General features: G+C 37.3%; 1 protein-coding gene across 1 annotated transcript; it reads right to left on the bottom strand.

The window, feature by feature from the left end:
• Positions 1-1107: 1107 nt before the first annotated feature.
• FAM170B (family with sequence similarity 170 member B) lies at positions 1108-7547 on the bottom strand. The gene is made up of 5 exons (XM_044660224.1): positions 7430-7547; positions 4919-5612; positions 3279-3317; positions 2843-2969; positions 1108-1140 (listed from the first exon to the last, which is right to left on the bottom strand). Exons 1-5 carry the CDS (start codon positions 7545-7547, stop codon positions 1108-1110), a joined length of 1011 nt encoding a protein of 336 aa, XP_044516159.1.
• Between the last annotated feature and the right edge of the window lie 10274 nt (positions 7548-17821).

The following is a 17821-nucleotide window of genomic DNA, read 5'->3' as shown; positions in this document are numbered from 1 at the left end:
TGGACTTCCAGGAGTCTTATTGTTTGTGGAAGAGACAACTACACCAGGAGTATGAGTATGCTAACATAATGCTTGTTTCTCTTATGGTTCTTTCATAGCAGTGGAGGTCTTCAGATAGTGAGAAAGAAGCAGAACAGAACCAAGTGGAGGACACTTGGAATATTATATGTAAGGAGTTTCAGTCAACAGACATGGTTAAGAAAATGTATCAGTCTGTCAGGTGCTTCAACACTTAACAGAATGAGGATAGATCAGGTCCCCATGTCTATAGAGCTGTTAGCCCAAGGGAAAAAACAATAGTGGTCCTGGGGGGAATGGCCCTACATGTGGCCCTAGGACACTTGAACTAGAGCTGTGTTGTCCTTTGGAGGAAAGTGGCTATTTTGGTTTGCTACTAGTTCCATCAGACAAGTTCTCATCTAAGAAATAGAAGTCTTCTCCAAAGTTCTATCATCCTACAGCATCTCTTGATAGCCTCATCAGCATCCATGGGTTGAATTAATCATTTCTATGTGGATAGCTCATAATAAATACATATATAATACACATATACATATGCATACAATTTTATTTATTCATATGTAAAGATGTGTGTGCCTATATACCCTAGTAGTCACTTTATAGCTGATGAGGCAGGTAGATTTTAAAAAGTCTTAAGCTTGCAGTAGTTGTGTCCTTGGAAACATAGTCATGAAATGTATGAATAGTTTATGATTATGCCCCCAGTTAAAGGGCAAAAACTCTCAAAATGGTTAAGAGGCTAAGAAAAGCCACCTTTTTCCTGTGAAGCTAACAGAACTATCCCTTGCTCTTACATCACAAACAAAAGGACTTTGTGAGGACAGGGTCAACCACTGATGTTTATGGGAAACAAGATTAGTTCTGCCCAATGCAGTCTTTTAACATAAAAAGAGACAGAATTAGAAATGGCTTTTAGTTGCACCCAGCAGAAGTAAAGCAAGAGAGGGAAAGTTAGAATTACTAGTTCTTCCTTCCTGATTTTCTTTGTCTTTCTCAGGAATCCAACTACTCCTATTCAAATAGTGAGACAGAACAAAACAATGAGTATACAGTCATAAATTACCCATTTATTTGTCAACTTAAAGGTCAACTCTCATGGTCTCCTGTGGAATTTTGACTCTGAAGAAGGAAAAGACAAATGTTGTTGCAATTGTTCCCTCAACATCATGCTGCTGTGTCATGTGTCAGGAGAAGAATCTGTCATTTTCTTCTTCTCCTTTCTGTGTCCTGTCTCCAATCTCTTTCCAGAGATCCTACAAAACTCCTCCTGTAGGGGGAAGTGGGCTGCCCTCTATTCCTATTCCCAAGTTAGGAAGAAATACAATTCCCAGGGACTCTAGCAAGTTGCAGGAGGCTAGCTGACTTACCTATATAGACTATTATATTCATATATACTCATGTTGTATATGTGTATGTATGTATATATCCATATTCACACACATATCCATATTTATGTCCATCCATATGTGAGTCCAGCCTTGTTCTCCAGCCTGGTCTTCAGCCTTATATTACCAATTGCCTACTGTACATTTCAAACATGGTGCCCTGGAGAAATTTTGAACTCATTAGAAGTTGTATTTCCCTCCAAAAGTTTCTTTTTCCCAAATGTCTTTAGGTAGCTAAATGGCAATATCTATCTATCTATCTATCTATCTATCTATCTATCTATCTATCTATCTATCTATCTATCTATCTATCTATTCATTCTACTTAATAAACTTACTTTCTATTACCTTTAGGATAAACTATAATCTATTCTATTTGGATTTTAAAGCCCTTTGCAACTAACCCCAATTTATGTTTACATCCTTATCATATGACTCTCTTTTCCACCTCAAATCAGTTTTCTCTCAGTTCTTCACACATGGCTCTCCTTCTGTCTCCACAGTTTTGTACTGACCATCCCAAATGCCTGGAACTTATTCCTTCCTCACCTCACTTGATAGAATAATAAATAATCCTCACAACACTCCCTAACTTCTTTCAATACTCACCTGAAATATTACTTTGTTCTCAGAGTTTCCCCTGATCTTACCTCCTTCCATAACTATAGAGTATTTCATTATCTTGTACTTATTTTATATTTATTCTGCATATATTTATACACGTACATTTACAAATTTACATGTTTTCACCTCTATTGCATGTAAGGTTCTCAAAAACAGAGACTGCTTCAATTTTTGTCTTTCTATCACCACCACCTAGAATGAAAATTTCTTTCAACTTTGAAGAGGACCAAAATGACATCATGATATTGAGGTCAATTGACAATGTGTCTGCCTGACTGATCACACCAATATGAGCTCGGAAGACTCTACCACAGGACAGCCACATAAACATTATGAGTAGAGATATCTAAATTTGCACATCTTGTATTTCTTTTGAGCTACTGCAATTCTGCTTTGCTTGTAGAGCAACAGTGCCATCTTGGATGTGGGCTCACCATGCTAGGTGGCTAGTGCCTGCCATGACTCACCACCCAAGACAGTGCCTGGTATATATCATATATTGTATATGTATAGTAGGCATTCCATAAATGTTTGTTGATTCATTACTAAGGGTTTGGGGGACTGCAACTCAGAAAATGATCATTGATAATTAAAAGACTATCACTTCACCACTCTCTTCAAAGCATCATTCTCACAAGCAAGAAATTTCCTAACATTCCACTCAGCTGACATACATGTTCCAGACTGCCATATTCTAGCTCCAAAGTGTTATAAATGCCTCTCCCTGTTTTCCCCATCCTTCTTCCACCCTCTTTCTTTTTCGCTTGTAGCTTTCTCATCCTCATATCTTTTTTATCCTCCCTCCCTCTCACCTTCTCTTGACTTCTTTCTTCATCCCACTTTTCATAGCTTTCTTCTTGATCTCTGTGCTGATCCACTCCCTTGAAGCTGAAGTGAGATTCCCTCTGACCCTTCTTGTTTGCTGTTGTCGCTGATAAGCTATATAGACAACGATATATGTTAAACAGATTTACGATTTTGAAACCCTTGGAATCAGATAGATCCTGTAGACACAGTTCTGCCATTGCATGAATATATTCTTTGTGGGTGCTGCTAAATTTGGCCTGAGCACTAAAATAAGATGGGTAGACTCCAATAAGATAGATATATGGCATTTTGAATTTCAAAAGCAGTCTACAGATCACTCATAGAAATATAGAAATCCACAAGTAGGATTTCTAGACCATATTAATAATTGGTGACATTTGGCCATTAAAAAGAAGACATCGTTTTATTGCCATCTCTTACCATTCAATTTCTGATAAGATTTGTTTTTCTTGAGGCTTTCTTTGGGTGGCATGATGAAAAAGACAAGGGGGAGAGAAAGATATGTAGTCAGCTAGATATTTTGTCCACATTAAATAATCTCAATCCCCAAAAGGTAGATAACCAGTATTATTCACATCTAGTCTAATTAGATCTGATTCAGTTTTGGCTGCTGCAGGGAGTTCAAGGCACATGAAATATCTAACTAAGGAGAATGAAGGAACTGACAGTCAGGCAGAGCAAACTACGTACAGGTTGCCTTTTGCAAATATTGTGTTTTGTTCTTTCATCATGATTAATACAAAGAGGTTTTCTTCCCTTGCCTTTGTGCACTCAGGCAATTTTTGTCTAATCTCTGTTACTAATGATTTAAGGAAAGAAATAGTCCTTCCCATAGAAAACATTCCCTTATAATTTTTTAACCTTCAATAATATCAATTCAAGGGTTAAGCCTTGCAAGTGCCTAGTGGACAAAGACCTTGTTTTGTTTCCCCCCAGCTCAATATCATGACTCTGAAAGCTACAACAAATAATCTTTTTTGCTTTTTTTTGTTAGACTCACTAATTCATTTGTTTGGTTTTTCCTGGCATGGTACCTTTTTTTCTCCCTCTCCTCATCCTTCTTCCTCTCTCTTTCCCTTTCCTCTATCAAGTTAGTAATCTCTCTGAAAGAGAGGACATCACTTCTCCTTAGGATCATGCTTGGGAAGATTGTTGGCCCATATTTTCTTCCTCATTGTTTTTCTCTGCCACTCTTCAGACACATTATAACAACGCCTTTCCAGACTTCAATTCAGATGCCCCCACACATGCATATATGTGTGTTATATATTCATATATATATATATATATATATTTATATATATATATATATGCTGTCCTTAAGTATACTACATATATGTATTATATAGTTTTAAATTTATTCGCCTATGACCATAGGGTCTAGTCTAATTTTTTTTTTTACCTTTGTGTTTCTGAATCCTACCATAGTATTAGGAAGGAAGGAAGGAAGGAAGGAAGGAAGGAAGGAAGGAAGGAAGGAAGGAAGGAAGGAAGGAAGGAAGGAAGGAAGGATGGAAAGAAGGGAGGGAGGAAGGGAAGAAGAAAGGAAGGAAAGAAGAAAGGAAGGAAGAAGAGAGGGAGGTAGGGGAGGAGGGGGGAAGAATATTAGCTTTACATTCACATTGGAAATGTACCTATGGAAACCCTGTGCTTCCTCACACTGAAATTCAGAATACAGCATCTCCCTCTCAACTAGATGCTATTTTGAAACTAATTTCCCTGTAGTCTGTACTTAGTCCTCAGAAAGCTAACTATTAAGAGGGTCTTTTTCTCTACAAATCCCATGATCTTTGAGAAATTTTCTTCCCTCCCCTTTGTCCTTCCACTCATCTCCTCATCCCCCTTAATTGTCTTCTGCCTTTCCACTTTCCTCTTCCCTCTCCTTATTTAACCCTATGCTGTCCATTCAGGAGGTGGTTATGCAAAGTCAAAAGAGTCATTGGAAAACTGGGGTGACCCTTGAGGGGATGTTATGATGGGAAAAGTCCCCAACTGCCCAGACACATGACTGGTCAGTTCACTGCTTGTCTCTTTAAGACCAAAACAGCATTATATGGCACCTGCTTGGCTCACTACTATGGGATTGGCCCTGATCCTGGTCCTCTGGCGGTTGTTCCTGCTGTTGACTCTGAGACTGTCTTCTCTGTAGCATTTCCCGGAAGAAAATGTGACAGCTGAAGCCCTCCTTGATCCCATGCTGGGCATGGTGTAAGAGGGCTTCCAAGTTGGGGAAGATCCTGCAACAGGCTAAGCAGCGGAGACCATAGTTTGTGGTGATCAGCCAATCAGGTGTTTCCCTTATCTCTTGGCTACTATCTGATGGTACTGATGTCTCAGGCTCTTCAAATTCCTGAAAGGCATCTCCCTCCCAAGAATCAGTCTCACTGACCAGGTCACTAGTAGAAATACTTTCAATGGGAGAGCCTTCCCTCCTCTGCCTCTCAGTGAATTCAGCCTCCCTTACTCGAGGCCTAAGGCCAATTGACTCAAAACCAGACTCTGTCTCCCAGGCCACTGCTACGCCCTGGACCGTTTGCACCCGGGTATAAAATGCATATGTGCTTTGCTGAGACTTGTTCTCCTCTGAGTTGGTTATTGAAGAGAAGCAGGAGTAATACTGTGAACAAGACTGGTAGACTGAGGGAGTTCTACTCCTCCCCTGCTGACTCTGAACCTTGGACTCTATGCCAACATCTTGGGCTCTGCTTATCGAAGGTCCAGGGATAGGTGTCGATTCTTCTTCTTTCACATCCCCTATGGAACGAAATTAAACTGGCATCAATTTCCTTCTGTGCAGTCAATCAATTCAGGATTATTGAGTACTTACAGCGTGCCAGGCATTGTCCTGAGCTCTGAGAATGAAAAACAAACACACAAAAATGGCCTCATCATATACGTAAGTCATTACATCCAAAATGAATACAGAATAAAAGAGAGTAGACTTATCTAAGGAAATGCACCAGCTACTAACAGCACAAGACTTCCTACAAGATGGGATGCTTGAGTTGATCTCTTGAAGGAATCCAGAGAATCTAAGGCAAGGAGGTTAGAGGAGGGAGTCCCCCAAACACAAAGACAAGGAAAGGGTTCAAAGAGGATTGTAGATGAGGAATAGTGAGTAGTTAAGTATGGTAGTTGGGCCATAGAGTTCATTCAAGGGAGTTAGTTATATATAAAAAAGAGTGGAAAAACAGAAGAATTTTAAATTTGCAACATAATATTTTACATTTGCTCCTAGAGTGAGGTAGCTGAGTGGTTCCATAGTACAAGGAATGTTGGGCTTGGAGTCAGAAAAACTTGACTTTAGATCCAACCTCAGACACTTAAAAGCTGTATAACTTATCACTTAACTGCTGTGTGCCTTGGTTTCCTCAACTGGTAAAATGGGGATATTAGCAACCACCTCCCATGATTGTTAGGAGGATTCAATGAGATGTTTTGTAAAGCTTTTTGCAAACCTTAAAGTGCTGAATAAATGTGAGCTATTATTGTTGTTGTTCTTATTGGCAGTTAAGTGGGATAGTTCATAAAAGTGCTGGATCCAGAGTCAGGATGATCTGAGTTCAAACTCTACCTCAGTCATTTAAGTAGTTGTCTAACTCTGGGCAACTCACTTAACCTCTCTGGGACTCAGGTTACTCATCTGTAAAATGAGGATAACAACAATGTCAGCTTCATAGGGCTGCTGTGAGGGACAACATACAGAGCTTAGAAAATTGTATTTTTCTTTCTATCCCTTTCTCTCAAGCTCTTGTTATCTTTCTCTCTCTCTCCCCTTTTGTCTCTTTCCCTCTCTGTCTCTATATGTGTGTGCAAATATATTTTTATAATCATTATTAGTATTAACAAAGACCCAAGTTCAGACCTTTATAATTCTAACATCAGACATAATGGGAAGACAGGTGCTGATTCTGATGTGTCATCAATGAGACGTTTCACTAGACTTATAATCATAATCATGGGATACTTAGGTTCAAATGCTTAGTTTTATATTTGCCTGCTGGGAAATTTTGAAACAGTTATTCTACCTTTCTAAACCTCAGTTTCCTCATTTGAAAAAAAGGATAAAATAATAGCACCTACCTCACAGAGTTATGGCAAAGATCAAATGATATATTGTCTGCAAAATGATCTGTAAACTTAAAGTACTATTTAAATATGGGTTGTTTGTCATTTTTACTATCGATGTTGGTGGTATGAATCTTATCTCATATCATTATTATTCTTGATATTGGTGTTGTCATCCCAAGTCTCACATGAGTTCCCATATTACCTCCCACAGCTTTGACTAGGGTGACTATCATGCATCACAACTGAAAGAAATTTTACCTTTTTGGAGGTTGCTAATGAGTGAATTCTTATTTATGACTATAGAAAGGATGCATCAATGGATCTACACATGCACTGTGGTGCTACCCAGACAACATTTTGAGAACTGTTCTCCTAAAAAAGATAATCATTTCCATTGTCATTGAACCCTTCAATATGGGTAGAATTAAATCTCTTTCTTTCTGCCCCTCACATCCTAGGAAAGCAACCTTTGCTCTTGCCTAAGCTCTGTTTCTTCTTACCTGCCTCCTCCCAAAAAGGAACCCAGTTCACATCATCCAATTCCTCGGCAGGTTGGCATGGAGCCTTGCTATAGGGTAGATCCTTCTCATTCCCAGTGTCAACATAATGGCGTTTCATGATTAGTAAACTAAACAACCCTTGTCAAGGTCCTTAAAACCACCTGATTCCCTTCTTCCCTGCTCTAAATGTGTTCTCAGTATTCTTGTAGTTGGCGGTGGGTTTGCCTTTGCTCCAAATATGTTGACTCACAAGGATGGACCCAGGCAGCTGCTCTCAGATCTTGCTTCGGTCTGAGCGGCTTTTGGGGTCCAAATGGTCACCAAGGCGTCTGAGGAGTTCTGTGACCTCGTCAGTGACATGGGATGGTTCTGGGACTTCAGGTGATAATCAGACATGGCAACAGCAGAAGTTATCCACCTCAGCAACAAGGGTGATAAACATTTACCTACTTGGTCTCAGACTTCCATTTATGCGGAAGACAAATACATACAAACATATACACAAACACACACATACCACTGAAACATGCCATGTGATGACACCACAATATAAAAGTGGCTCATGACTTAAAAGACAGACAAATGAATAGAGAGAGAATAGATAAATTAATAAGTGGATAAGTAAATGGATGATGAATGAACAAAAAAGTGAAGAAAGAAATCTGGTAGATAGATGAATACATAATAAATGAATGAATAAATGAGTTAATGAATGGATATATGTATAGGTAAATAAGGAAATACATGGTTAATAGATAGGAAAAGATGAATAGATAAATAGAGGAAGGAAGGAATGATCTAACAAATGAAAGAACAAACACGAACAAAGGAATGAAGGGAAAACAACAGCCTTGTTCTCCATTTTTCAGAGTATGAGATCCTAGTTTATGGTCCCTCATATAGATTGCCTCATTTGATTTTCATAACAGTCCTTTAAGATTGTTTCTACATGAATGTAATGGACCTCTGTACTAGCTGCAATGCAATGATTCAGGACAATTCTGAGGGATTTATGGAAAAGAACGCTACCCACATTGAAAGGAAGAACTACAGGAGAGGAAACGCAGAAGAAAAACAACTGCTTGAACACTTAGGTTGATGAGGACATGATTGGGGACGTAGATCTGAAAGGATCACACCAATGCAACTATCAATAATATGTAACTAGGTACTGATTGATGACACATTTAAAACCAGTGGAAATGCAAGTTAGCTATGGTGGTGGAGTTTGAGGGGATGAAGGGGAAAGTAAAAACATGAATCATGTAACCATGAAAAATTTTTCTAAAAATAAAAAAATAATGAATCAGTATGCCCCTGTTTACAAATAAAAAATCAAAGCCTAAAAATAATGAGTAATTTACCCAAGCCTTGCACAGTTATTAATGCAAAACAGACTTAAAACCAAATCATCTAATTCCAAATTTAATATTTACATGATACTCTTTAAATAATTGGATATTATCCAGTGATTGATGGGTAATTAAAATAATGGGTCTTAAAAACTTTATCCTAATTAATAATCTGAGTTATCCCCTATCCCTTTTATTAGAATCACTAACAGGTGTCAGAACTGCCTGACAACTTTCATCTTTGTTGCAGTTGCCTTTCTCCTATGCTCAGTTTGTCAAATGCACCAACTTCTGTGGAGTCTTTGTGTTTACATAGCCACCACTCTAGTTCAAGTGTCTCTTTCCTACCATCTGGAATATTACAATAAGACTTCTCAAGGTCAGCCAATTTGGACTCCTAAATGAGACTTGAAAGCATCATGATTTTTAATATCCTGCAAGAACTATAACAAGGGACAAAACATGCTTCTTGGTAGGTCACTGCCTAAGAAGGAATACAAAGGTGTATATGTTGGTACAGGGTGAAAGCAGTTGAAGGGTGCAATATAGGGGTCCAGATTTCTAAAATTCAGAATTAGAGAATCAAGGAAGTGGAAAGAATGCAGATGTACTCAGGGGCCTTCTAATATGCCTAAAGCTGGTTCAGTCTCCAAAGTAAACTATTATTGTTTAGGAGTCTTTTTTTATTAGCCAATACACATGTCTGGAAATACTGTCATGCTTCCTATAAAGGAGAATCAGGGCCATGATGACTAAGGTAAGGACTGGGACATATATCAGAGAAAGATCCCAGATTAAAGGTTCTATACTTTTTGATGAAATTCAAGTTGGACCCAGTGGGGTATGGCAGGCTAACATTAAGTCCCTAGAATGGAAGCCCAACAATGATATCTGCTTCTCTCCCTTGCTGCTATTGGAGAGGAACTGTTTTCTTCTATTGTTTGCAGAGATCTGATCAATAGAAAGCAGTCTCTTGAACTGGTCTGGATTTCTGAAGTATTTGGTATTGTAGGATCTGTATGTATCAGAAGGTCCTTCTAGTGAAAACCACTTGTTGGTGGACTAATTGAAAGTAGAGGTCTTGTTTGTTTGTTTGGGGGTTTGGTCAGTGAGAGTGACTTTAAGATGGTGAGTGATGCAGATCAGCTTTTGAGGATTGTCCACAAAATAGAACATATCCATGAACTGTATCGTATCTGGCTTAGACTTAGGGGCTCTGAAAGCTGAAGAGGCACCAAAAAAGTTATCTACCAAACACTCATTTTAATCAATAATGTTATTATGGAACTCTGAATCTTTGGGTTCAGTGTCATCACACAGTGATCCACAAAAATCTTCACATGGCTCCATGTGTGAACTTCAGCATCAAGGTAGGTTTTCAGGACCTATCATGTCTACATCAAGGGAAAAAGTCAACTCTCATTTTGTGGCTATGCAAAGAGAAGAGAAAATGGAGAAAAAGCCAAACCCAGGGATTTCACTGGACCACCAAGGGATAGAAAGCAAGGCTTATTCGAGACCCAGTTCCTTGTCCTATGGGAAAGGTTGTTGAAGAGGGAAGGGAAGAGCACTAGAAACAAGCTTTCCCACCTAGAACTTCCCTAGAACATCAGGAGCAGAATCTAATCTACATAGGGAATAAGATTAAGGCACAGCCACCCCATCCCAAAGGGTAAGATAGAGCTCATTCTGACTGGGTTTCAAGCTAAAGATTGAGGCTGTAGTAATTGGTAAACAAAATAAAACTTCAAACACATGAATAAACATTATAACATAAGAGGAGCCTGGAGGGGGTTGGGGAACAGAAAAATAGAATAACTCAGCAATATGTTTTTTTAAATGACTCCAAGAATGGATGGAAGAAATTAGACAAGAGATAAAATCAAATTAAACGTGAAGGGGAAAGAATAGAAAAATAATAATAGCTTGAAACAGAAAATATAAATCGTAATCCAAATAGTGGCCTCACTGATAATAGATTAGAGCAAAATGAACTCAATTATTTAATTAAACAAAAAGAAATATAATAAGATTTGACAGAAAATTGGAGAAGGGTAAGAAAAGCAATTGACCTGAAAAGTAGGTCAGAGAGAGATAATTTAAGGATCATAGGATTTCTCAAAAATCATGATAAAATAGTATTTGTTGAGAATCAGTATTTAAATCTTAATAGAAGAGGGCAAAGTTAAAAAAGGAAATAACCTACAATTCACCTCCCGAAAGAGATCCTAAATACTCAAGAATAGTATGCTCAAAATCCAAAGCTTCTACAACAAAGAAAAAAATACTGAAAACATTCAGAAAAAAATTTCCATTTCTAAGGAACAGCAGTCAAGATCACACAAGACTATGATAAAACTACTTAAAAGGATAGAAAATATTAGAACACAACATAAAAGGCAAAAGAAAAAGGTGACTATAAATACTAACCTTACCTGCAAAAGTGAGCATAATCTTACAAGGAGTAGGGGGCAAGGAATGAATCTTTCATGAAATAGAAGACTAATGACATTACTGATGACAAGGTAGGAATTTAGGTCTGTAGGATCTTTGAAATATTAACACAAAGTGGGGTGGAACCAAGATAGTGGCTTAGTAGCAGAAAAAACTGAAATTTCTCTGAGAATCCTCACAAACCAACCTTAAAATAGCACCTCAAAATGACAGGAGTCCAACAACAAAAAGAAGTGAGGAAGCTTTGCTGAGGAAAACAACTTGAAAGTTAGACAGAAGAAGATGGTTTTCACAGGATAAGGAGGAACCAGAAGCAACACTGCACACAGAGAAATGTGGATTGACCACCACCATCCTACCTATTGTGCCAAGTTCTGAATCTGGGCATAGGCCAACTTTGACATCCTGCAACCTGCAACCCTGCCTAAGCCAAGAGCAGCACGAGACCACAGTGAAGCCCTGAAGTTTATGGTATTTGGCCCTTTCAAGCTTATAGTGAAACTTCTAGATCCAGAGCAAAAGAGATCACAGTGCTGCATCCTGCAAGTGTAGGGGACACAGAATCAGCAGCTTTCAGAACTCTTAGTCCACAGACAAAAAAGGCTGGGAAAATGAACAAATAACAAAAGAAATACCTAACCATAGAAAATTTCTATGTTGATAAAGAACAAGGCACAGATTCAGTAGGGGATAGAAAGATCCAAGCAACCACATGTAAAAGTTTAAAGAAAAATTGGCATTGGTCTCAGGCACTGGAAGAACTCAAAAAAGGAATTCAAAAATTAAATAAGAGAGGTAGAAGAAAGATGGGGGAAATAAATGAAAGTAATGGTCATAGATTGGACCATGAGAAGAATTACCAAGGACAACAATACGGGCATTCAATGGACTCACACCAAGCAGCTCGAGGACCTTGACTTCGCAGATGACATCTGTCTCCGATCTCACAAGCAGCAGGACGCGCAAGCCAAACTTGCATGACTCTCTGAGGAAGCGGAGAAGACAGGTCTGAAGATCAACAAGAAGAAGACCGAGGTGATCACAGTCAACAGCACACAGGACCTGCCAATCCAACTACAGGGAGAAAACATCAAGGAGACAGACCACTTCATCTATTTGGGTAGCATAGTCAGTAAGGACGGCGGGGCAGATGAGGACATCAGAAACCGAATCAACAAAGCCAGGCAGGCATTTAACACCCTGCGGTCTGTCTAGATCTCCAAAGCACTGTCCCTCGTCACTAAGCTCCGAATCTTCAACACCAACATAAAGGCCGTCCTCCTATATGGATCAGAAAGCTGGAGAGTGACGAGCGCTAACACCAACAAACTCCAGGTCTTTGTTAATAGATGTCTACATCACATCTTGAACATCAGATGGCCTGAAAAGATCTCCAATGCTAGTCTCTGGGAAAGAACAATCCAGTATCCCATTAGTCAGGACATAAAGAAACGTAAGTGGAGATGGATAGGACATACGCTATGAAAACCGGAAGACAACATAGCCAGACAAGCATTGAGCTGGAACCCTTCAGGGAGGAGGAAAGTTGGAAGACCAAAACAGACCTGGCGAAGATCTGCCAAAAATGAAACAAAAACAGTCGGAATGACATGGGCCCAGCTGGGGGAAGTTGCCCAGAACAGAGTCCGTTGGCGTGAGATGGTTGAGGCCCTATGCTCCTAAGGAGTCAATAGGAATAATAATAATAATAATAATGCAAAAAGAAAATAATTTAAAAAGTAAAATTGGTCAACTGGAAAAAGAGGCACAAAAATTCAATGAAGAAAAGAGTTAAAAAAAAAAACAGAAGTGACCTACTAGAAAAAGAGGTTTAAAAAAGGCCAGTAAGGAAAAGAGTTCCAGAGTAGAATAGATCAAATGAAAAAGGAGTATCAAAGGGTCAAGGAAGAAAATTATTCTTTAAAAATTAGAATTGGGCAAGTGGAAGCTAATGACATTATGAGACCACAAGATAACAATAAAACAAAATCAAAAGAATGAAAACATAGAAAGCCAACTGACCTAGAAAATAGATTCAGGAGAGACAACCTAAGAATTATTGGATTACCTGAAAGTAATAATGAAAATAGCCTAGATTTCATATTATAAGAAATTGTCAAAGAAAACTGCCCTGATATTCTTGAATAAAGAGGGTTAAATAGAAATTGAAAGAATCCACATATTACCTCCTACAATAAATCCTTAAATGATAAATCCCAGGAATGTTATAACCAAGTCAAAGAGTTCCCAAGCCAAGGAGAAAATACTGTAAGCAGCCAGAAAAAAACCAATTCAAATACCACAGAGCCCCATTCAGGATTACACAGGATCTGTCAGCTTCTACATTCAAGGCTTAAAATATGATATTCCTGAAGACAAGGGAACTGGGTTTATAACCAAGAATCACTAACCCATCAACACTGACTATATCCATTTAAAGGGAAATATTGTCATTTAATAAAATAGTAATTTTATAATAAAATGTAAAAATGATTTACAAGCATTCCTGAGGAAAAGACCAGACCTAAATAGAAAATTTGATGTCCAAATACAAAATTTAGGAGGAACATAAAAAAGTAGATAAGAAAGAGAAAAAATTTAAGGGATTGAGTAAAGTTGAATTCTTTATATTCTACATGGAAAGATGATATTTCTAATTCTCAAAAATTTTATCATTATCATAGTAGTTTCAAGAAGTACTCATAGACAAAGGGTATGATAGTGAGCTGTTTAGGATGATATGCAATAAAAAATTAAGGGGTGAAAAGAGAGGATTGCATTGAGAGAAATGGAAAGAGAGGTAAAATGGTAAATTATATCACATACAGAAGCGGGGTGGGGGTGGGAGAAATAATCTATTACAGTGGAGTGGAGAATGAGGGTGGTGACAGGCAATACCTAAACCTTACTTTCACTGGAACTGGCTCAAGGAGGGAAAAAAAGACAGATCCATTGGGGTATAGAATTCTATCTTACCATTAGAGAAGGGGAATAAGAAAGGAGGAGGTGGGGACAGGAATACTATGAGGAAGGGGAAATGGGATGAATGATTAAAAGCAAAACATTTACGTGGAGGAATAGAACAAAAGGTGAAAGAGTGGGATTAAAATGGGAAAACAAGATCAAGGGTATTTTGTATATATATAGTAATTATAACTGTGAGTGCAAATGGGATGAACTCACTGATAAAACAGAAGTGAATAGTAGAGTGGATTAAAAACCAGAATCCTACTATATGTTGTTTACAAGAAACAAATTTGAGGCAGGGAGACACACACAGAGGAAAGTTAAGGAGATGAAGCAAAATCTATTGGGCTAACTGAGATTTTATAAAAGCAGAATTAGTAGTCATGATTTCAGACAAAGCTAAAGCAAAAAACAGATTTCATTAGAAGAGAAAAAGAAGGTAATTACGTCTTGATAAAAGGCAGAATAGACAGTGAATTAATATCAGCGCTTATAATGTATGCATCGAATGGTATAGCTTCCATATTTTTAAAGGAGAAACTAAAAGAGACTAAGGAGGAAATAGACAGAAAAATTATACTGGTGGGGGACCTCAAACTTTTCCTGTTAGGACTAGACAAATCTAACCAATATTAATAAATATAATAAATAATATATATAATATTATATATATAATAAGAAAGAAGTAAAGGAAGTGAATGAAAATTTAGAAAAGTTCAATTTAATAGATATTTAGAGAAAATTGAATAGAGATTAAAAGGAATATAGCTTCTTTTCAGCAGCACATGGTACAAACACAAAAATTGACCATGTATTGTGATAATTAGATTAAGTCTAAACTGCCCATCTTTAGATTTAATCATCAAAGGTGAGAGCACCTCCAATTCTGGAAGGTCCTAACCCCACCTGTGCTAGAGTGAGTGAAGAATCAGAATTGACTGAACACCCCCAGGGTGTTCTATGAGAAGCATCTATTGTGATTAGACATGCAAATTAGGAGTAAGGCACAGGAAGTGATGCATAAGTGATCTCTTTGAAAGGAGAAGGTCCTCAGTCAGAAGGAGGCTTCTGGTGAAGAGGGCGGCTGATAAAGTTGCTCTTCTAGTCTGTGAAGAAGTGTTGAGACCTTGGTGAGGCTACTTTAAATATCTTCTTTTGAATTCCATGTGGTGAGTTTAAAGACTGAATCTTCCTGAACTTCTCTTAAGAAACTTCTTTTAATAGACTCTGTGAATGAATTTTTGATTCATTCGCCTCTGGGTCTCTCACCTACTGAATTTAATTCTTATTTCCTTATTTCCTCTCTCTCTTCTTAATTGTAAATAAACTTCCATAAAAGTAAATTTTGACTTGAGATTATTCTTAACTGAGGATTGATAATAGTTCAATCCTCTGGCGACCATCTTTTAATATATTGAACCCCCCAAAACTTTTTCCCCCTTACAGTACTAAGGCATAAAAATTTCACAACCAAATGCAGAAAAGCAGAAATAATAAATGCAAGTTTTTCAGACCATAATAAAATAAAAGTTATAATCAATAAGGGTTCATGGAAAAGCAAATTAAAATTTAATTGGAAACTAAATAATCAAATTCTTCAAAATGCAAATTAAAACAGCTCTGGCATACCACCTTACACCTATAAGATTGGCTAATATGGCAGTAAAGGAAAATGATAAATGTTGGAGGGGATGTGGCAAAATTGGGACACTAATGCCTTGCTGGAGGAGTTATGAACTGATTCAACAATTCCAGTGGAAAATTTGGAATTATGCCCAAAGGGCTATAACATAATACATACACTTCAATCAACTACTTGTCTGTATCCCAAGGAGATATTTTTAAAGGGAAAGGAACTGCTTGTACAAAAATATTCATAACTACTCTTTTTGTGGTGGCAAAGAATTAGAAATTGAGGGGATATCCATCAATTAGGGAATGACTGAACAAATGTTGGTAATGGAATACTATTGTACTATAAGAAATGATAAGCAAGATGATTTCAGAAAAAGCTGAAAAGATCTGCAGAAACTGATGCAGAGTGAAATAAGCAGAACTGGGAGGACATTGTACACAATAATAGCAATATTAGATAATGATTGTCTGTGAAAACTTGGCTACTCTCAGCAATGCATGAACCGAGGCAATCCTGAAGGACTTATGCTAGGGAATGCTAAATACATCCTGAGAAATATATTGGAATCATATTTCACATCAGTGTATTTACAGTTTTATTTTGGGTTTTTTTTTCCTGCTGATTTTTTGTATGTGTCCAACTAGATTGTTAATGTGTCTGCCTTTAGCAACCTCCAGTTTCTATGTCTAATCTACTGGTAACTAATCTTCTATGGGTTGGGAAACCAAGTAATATAGATTATTATAACATTGCGTAAAATAAAGTTACTATTTTAAGTTGACAAATTCTGAGAGAGACAAATTCTACTGATAAGAAAAATGCATGGGATGTTTTTTGGCGTGCAGTTCATGTATTTTAGCAACTCGGAGGCATGTTTTTACTTGCAAATTCAAGAATATGCTCTAAATGGCTGGGATTGTTAGAGGACTATATCTCTAAATAAATAGTGGATTACAATAATTTTGGCACTGGCCATTCAATAACCCAGATAGCTGATAAGACTATGAAGTTTGTATTAATACAGACATCCTTGAAATATCTTTTTGCTTTTCATGCTGTTTTCCAGTCCCTGGAGAAATGGATGGTTGATTGCATCATCCCATAAAGAGTGGCACAAAAGAGTTCCTCCAGGAAATATCTGAACAGAAAAGGAGAGGATCAGCTGGACATATGATGAGGGTATAAAAGGAAAACAGTTGGGCAGCTTGAAAAGGGTTGCTGATCCTGAAGAATTTGTGAGAAGACATGAATAAGAGTCATAAGATATGTCAAACCTGATTGGGTAAAGGTCTGAACTAGTAGTAGATGGAGTACCCTAAGCAAAAGGAACATAGATACATTGAAATTTTTAAAAAATAAAAATAAAAACTGAAGTACTTTCAAAATCATTTTAAATCCCTTTATTTAAAAACAATGGGCTTTTTGCAATATTCCTATGCCTTAAAGTCAGCCACAAAATATAATTCTCAGTTATACTTCGTATCATTTCTATTATTTTCTACTTGTAAGTAACAAAAGCATATTTCTTCATAAGAATTTTATTATTTAGACTTTTCACTAGCTAAGGCTAACTTTCTGGGCCTTCCCACATTCTATACCCAAGTTAGATATGTTATTCCAAGTTAGGGATATTTACTAAACAATATCTATAATTTGAGGGATGTTGGGAGAAAAATACTTTGTAAATCATTAAGTGCTATATAAATGTGAATTCTTAACAAAGGATAATAAGACTAAAGACTACAATTCAAGTTGTCAGTGATAGATGGCTTCAGAATCATAGAGTCTCAGAAGTGGAAGGGACTGGAGAACAATTATGCGCTGAGAGAGAAAAAAGTATTACTTCAAAAAAATATTAAATCTTCCAAAAGGGTTAAATCTACCTAAGAAAATCTATTCTCTAAGGAAAATATATCCAAAAACATAAAAGATGTCCACAAAAATTAATATTATTTTAACATTAATAATGATTAATAATATTGA

This window comes from Gracilinanus agilis, chromosome 2 (genome assembly GCF_016433145.1).
Source record: "Gracilinanus agilis isolate LMUSP501 chromosome 2, AgileGrace, whole genome shotgun sequence".
Taxonomy (NCBI): domain Eukaryota; kingdom Metazoa; phylum Chordata; class Mammalia; order Didelphimorphia; family Didelphidae; genus Gracilinanus; species Gracilinanus agilis.
This window is presented reverse-complemented; position numbering and strand designations above follow the sequence as displayed.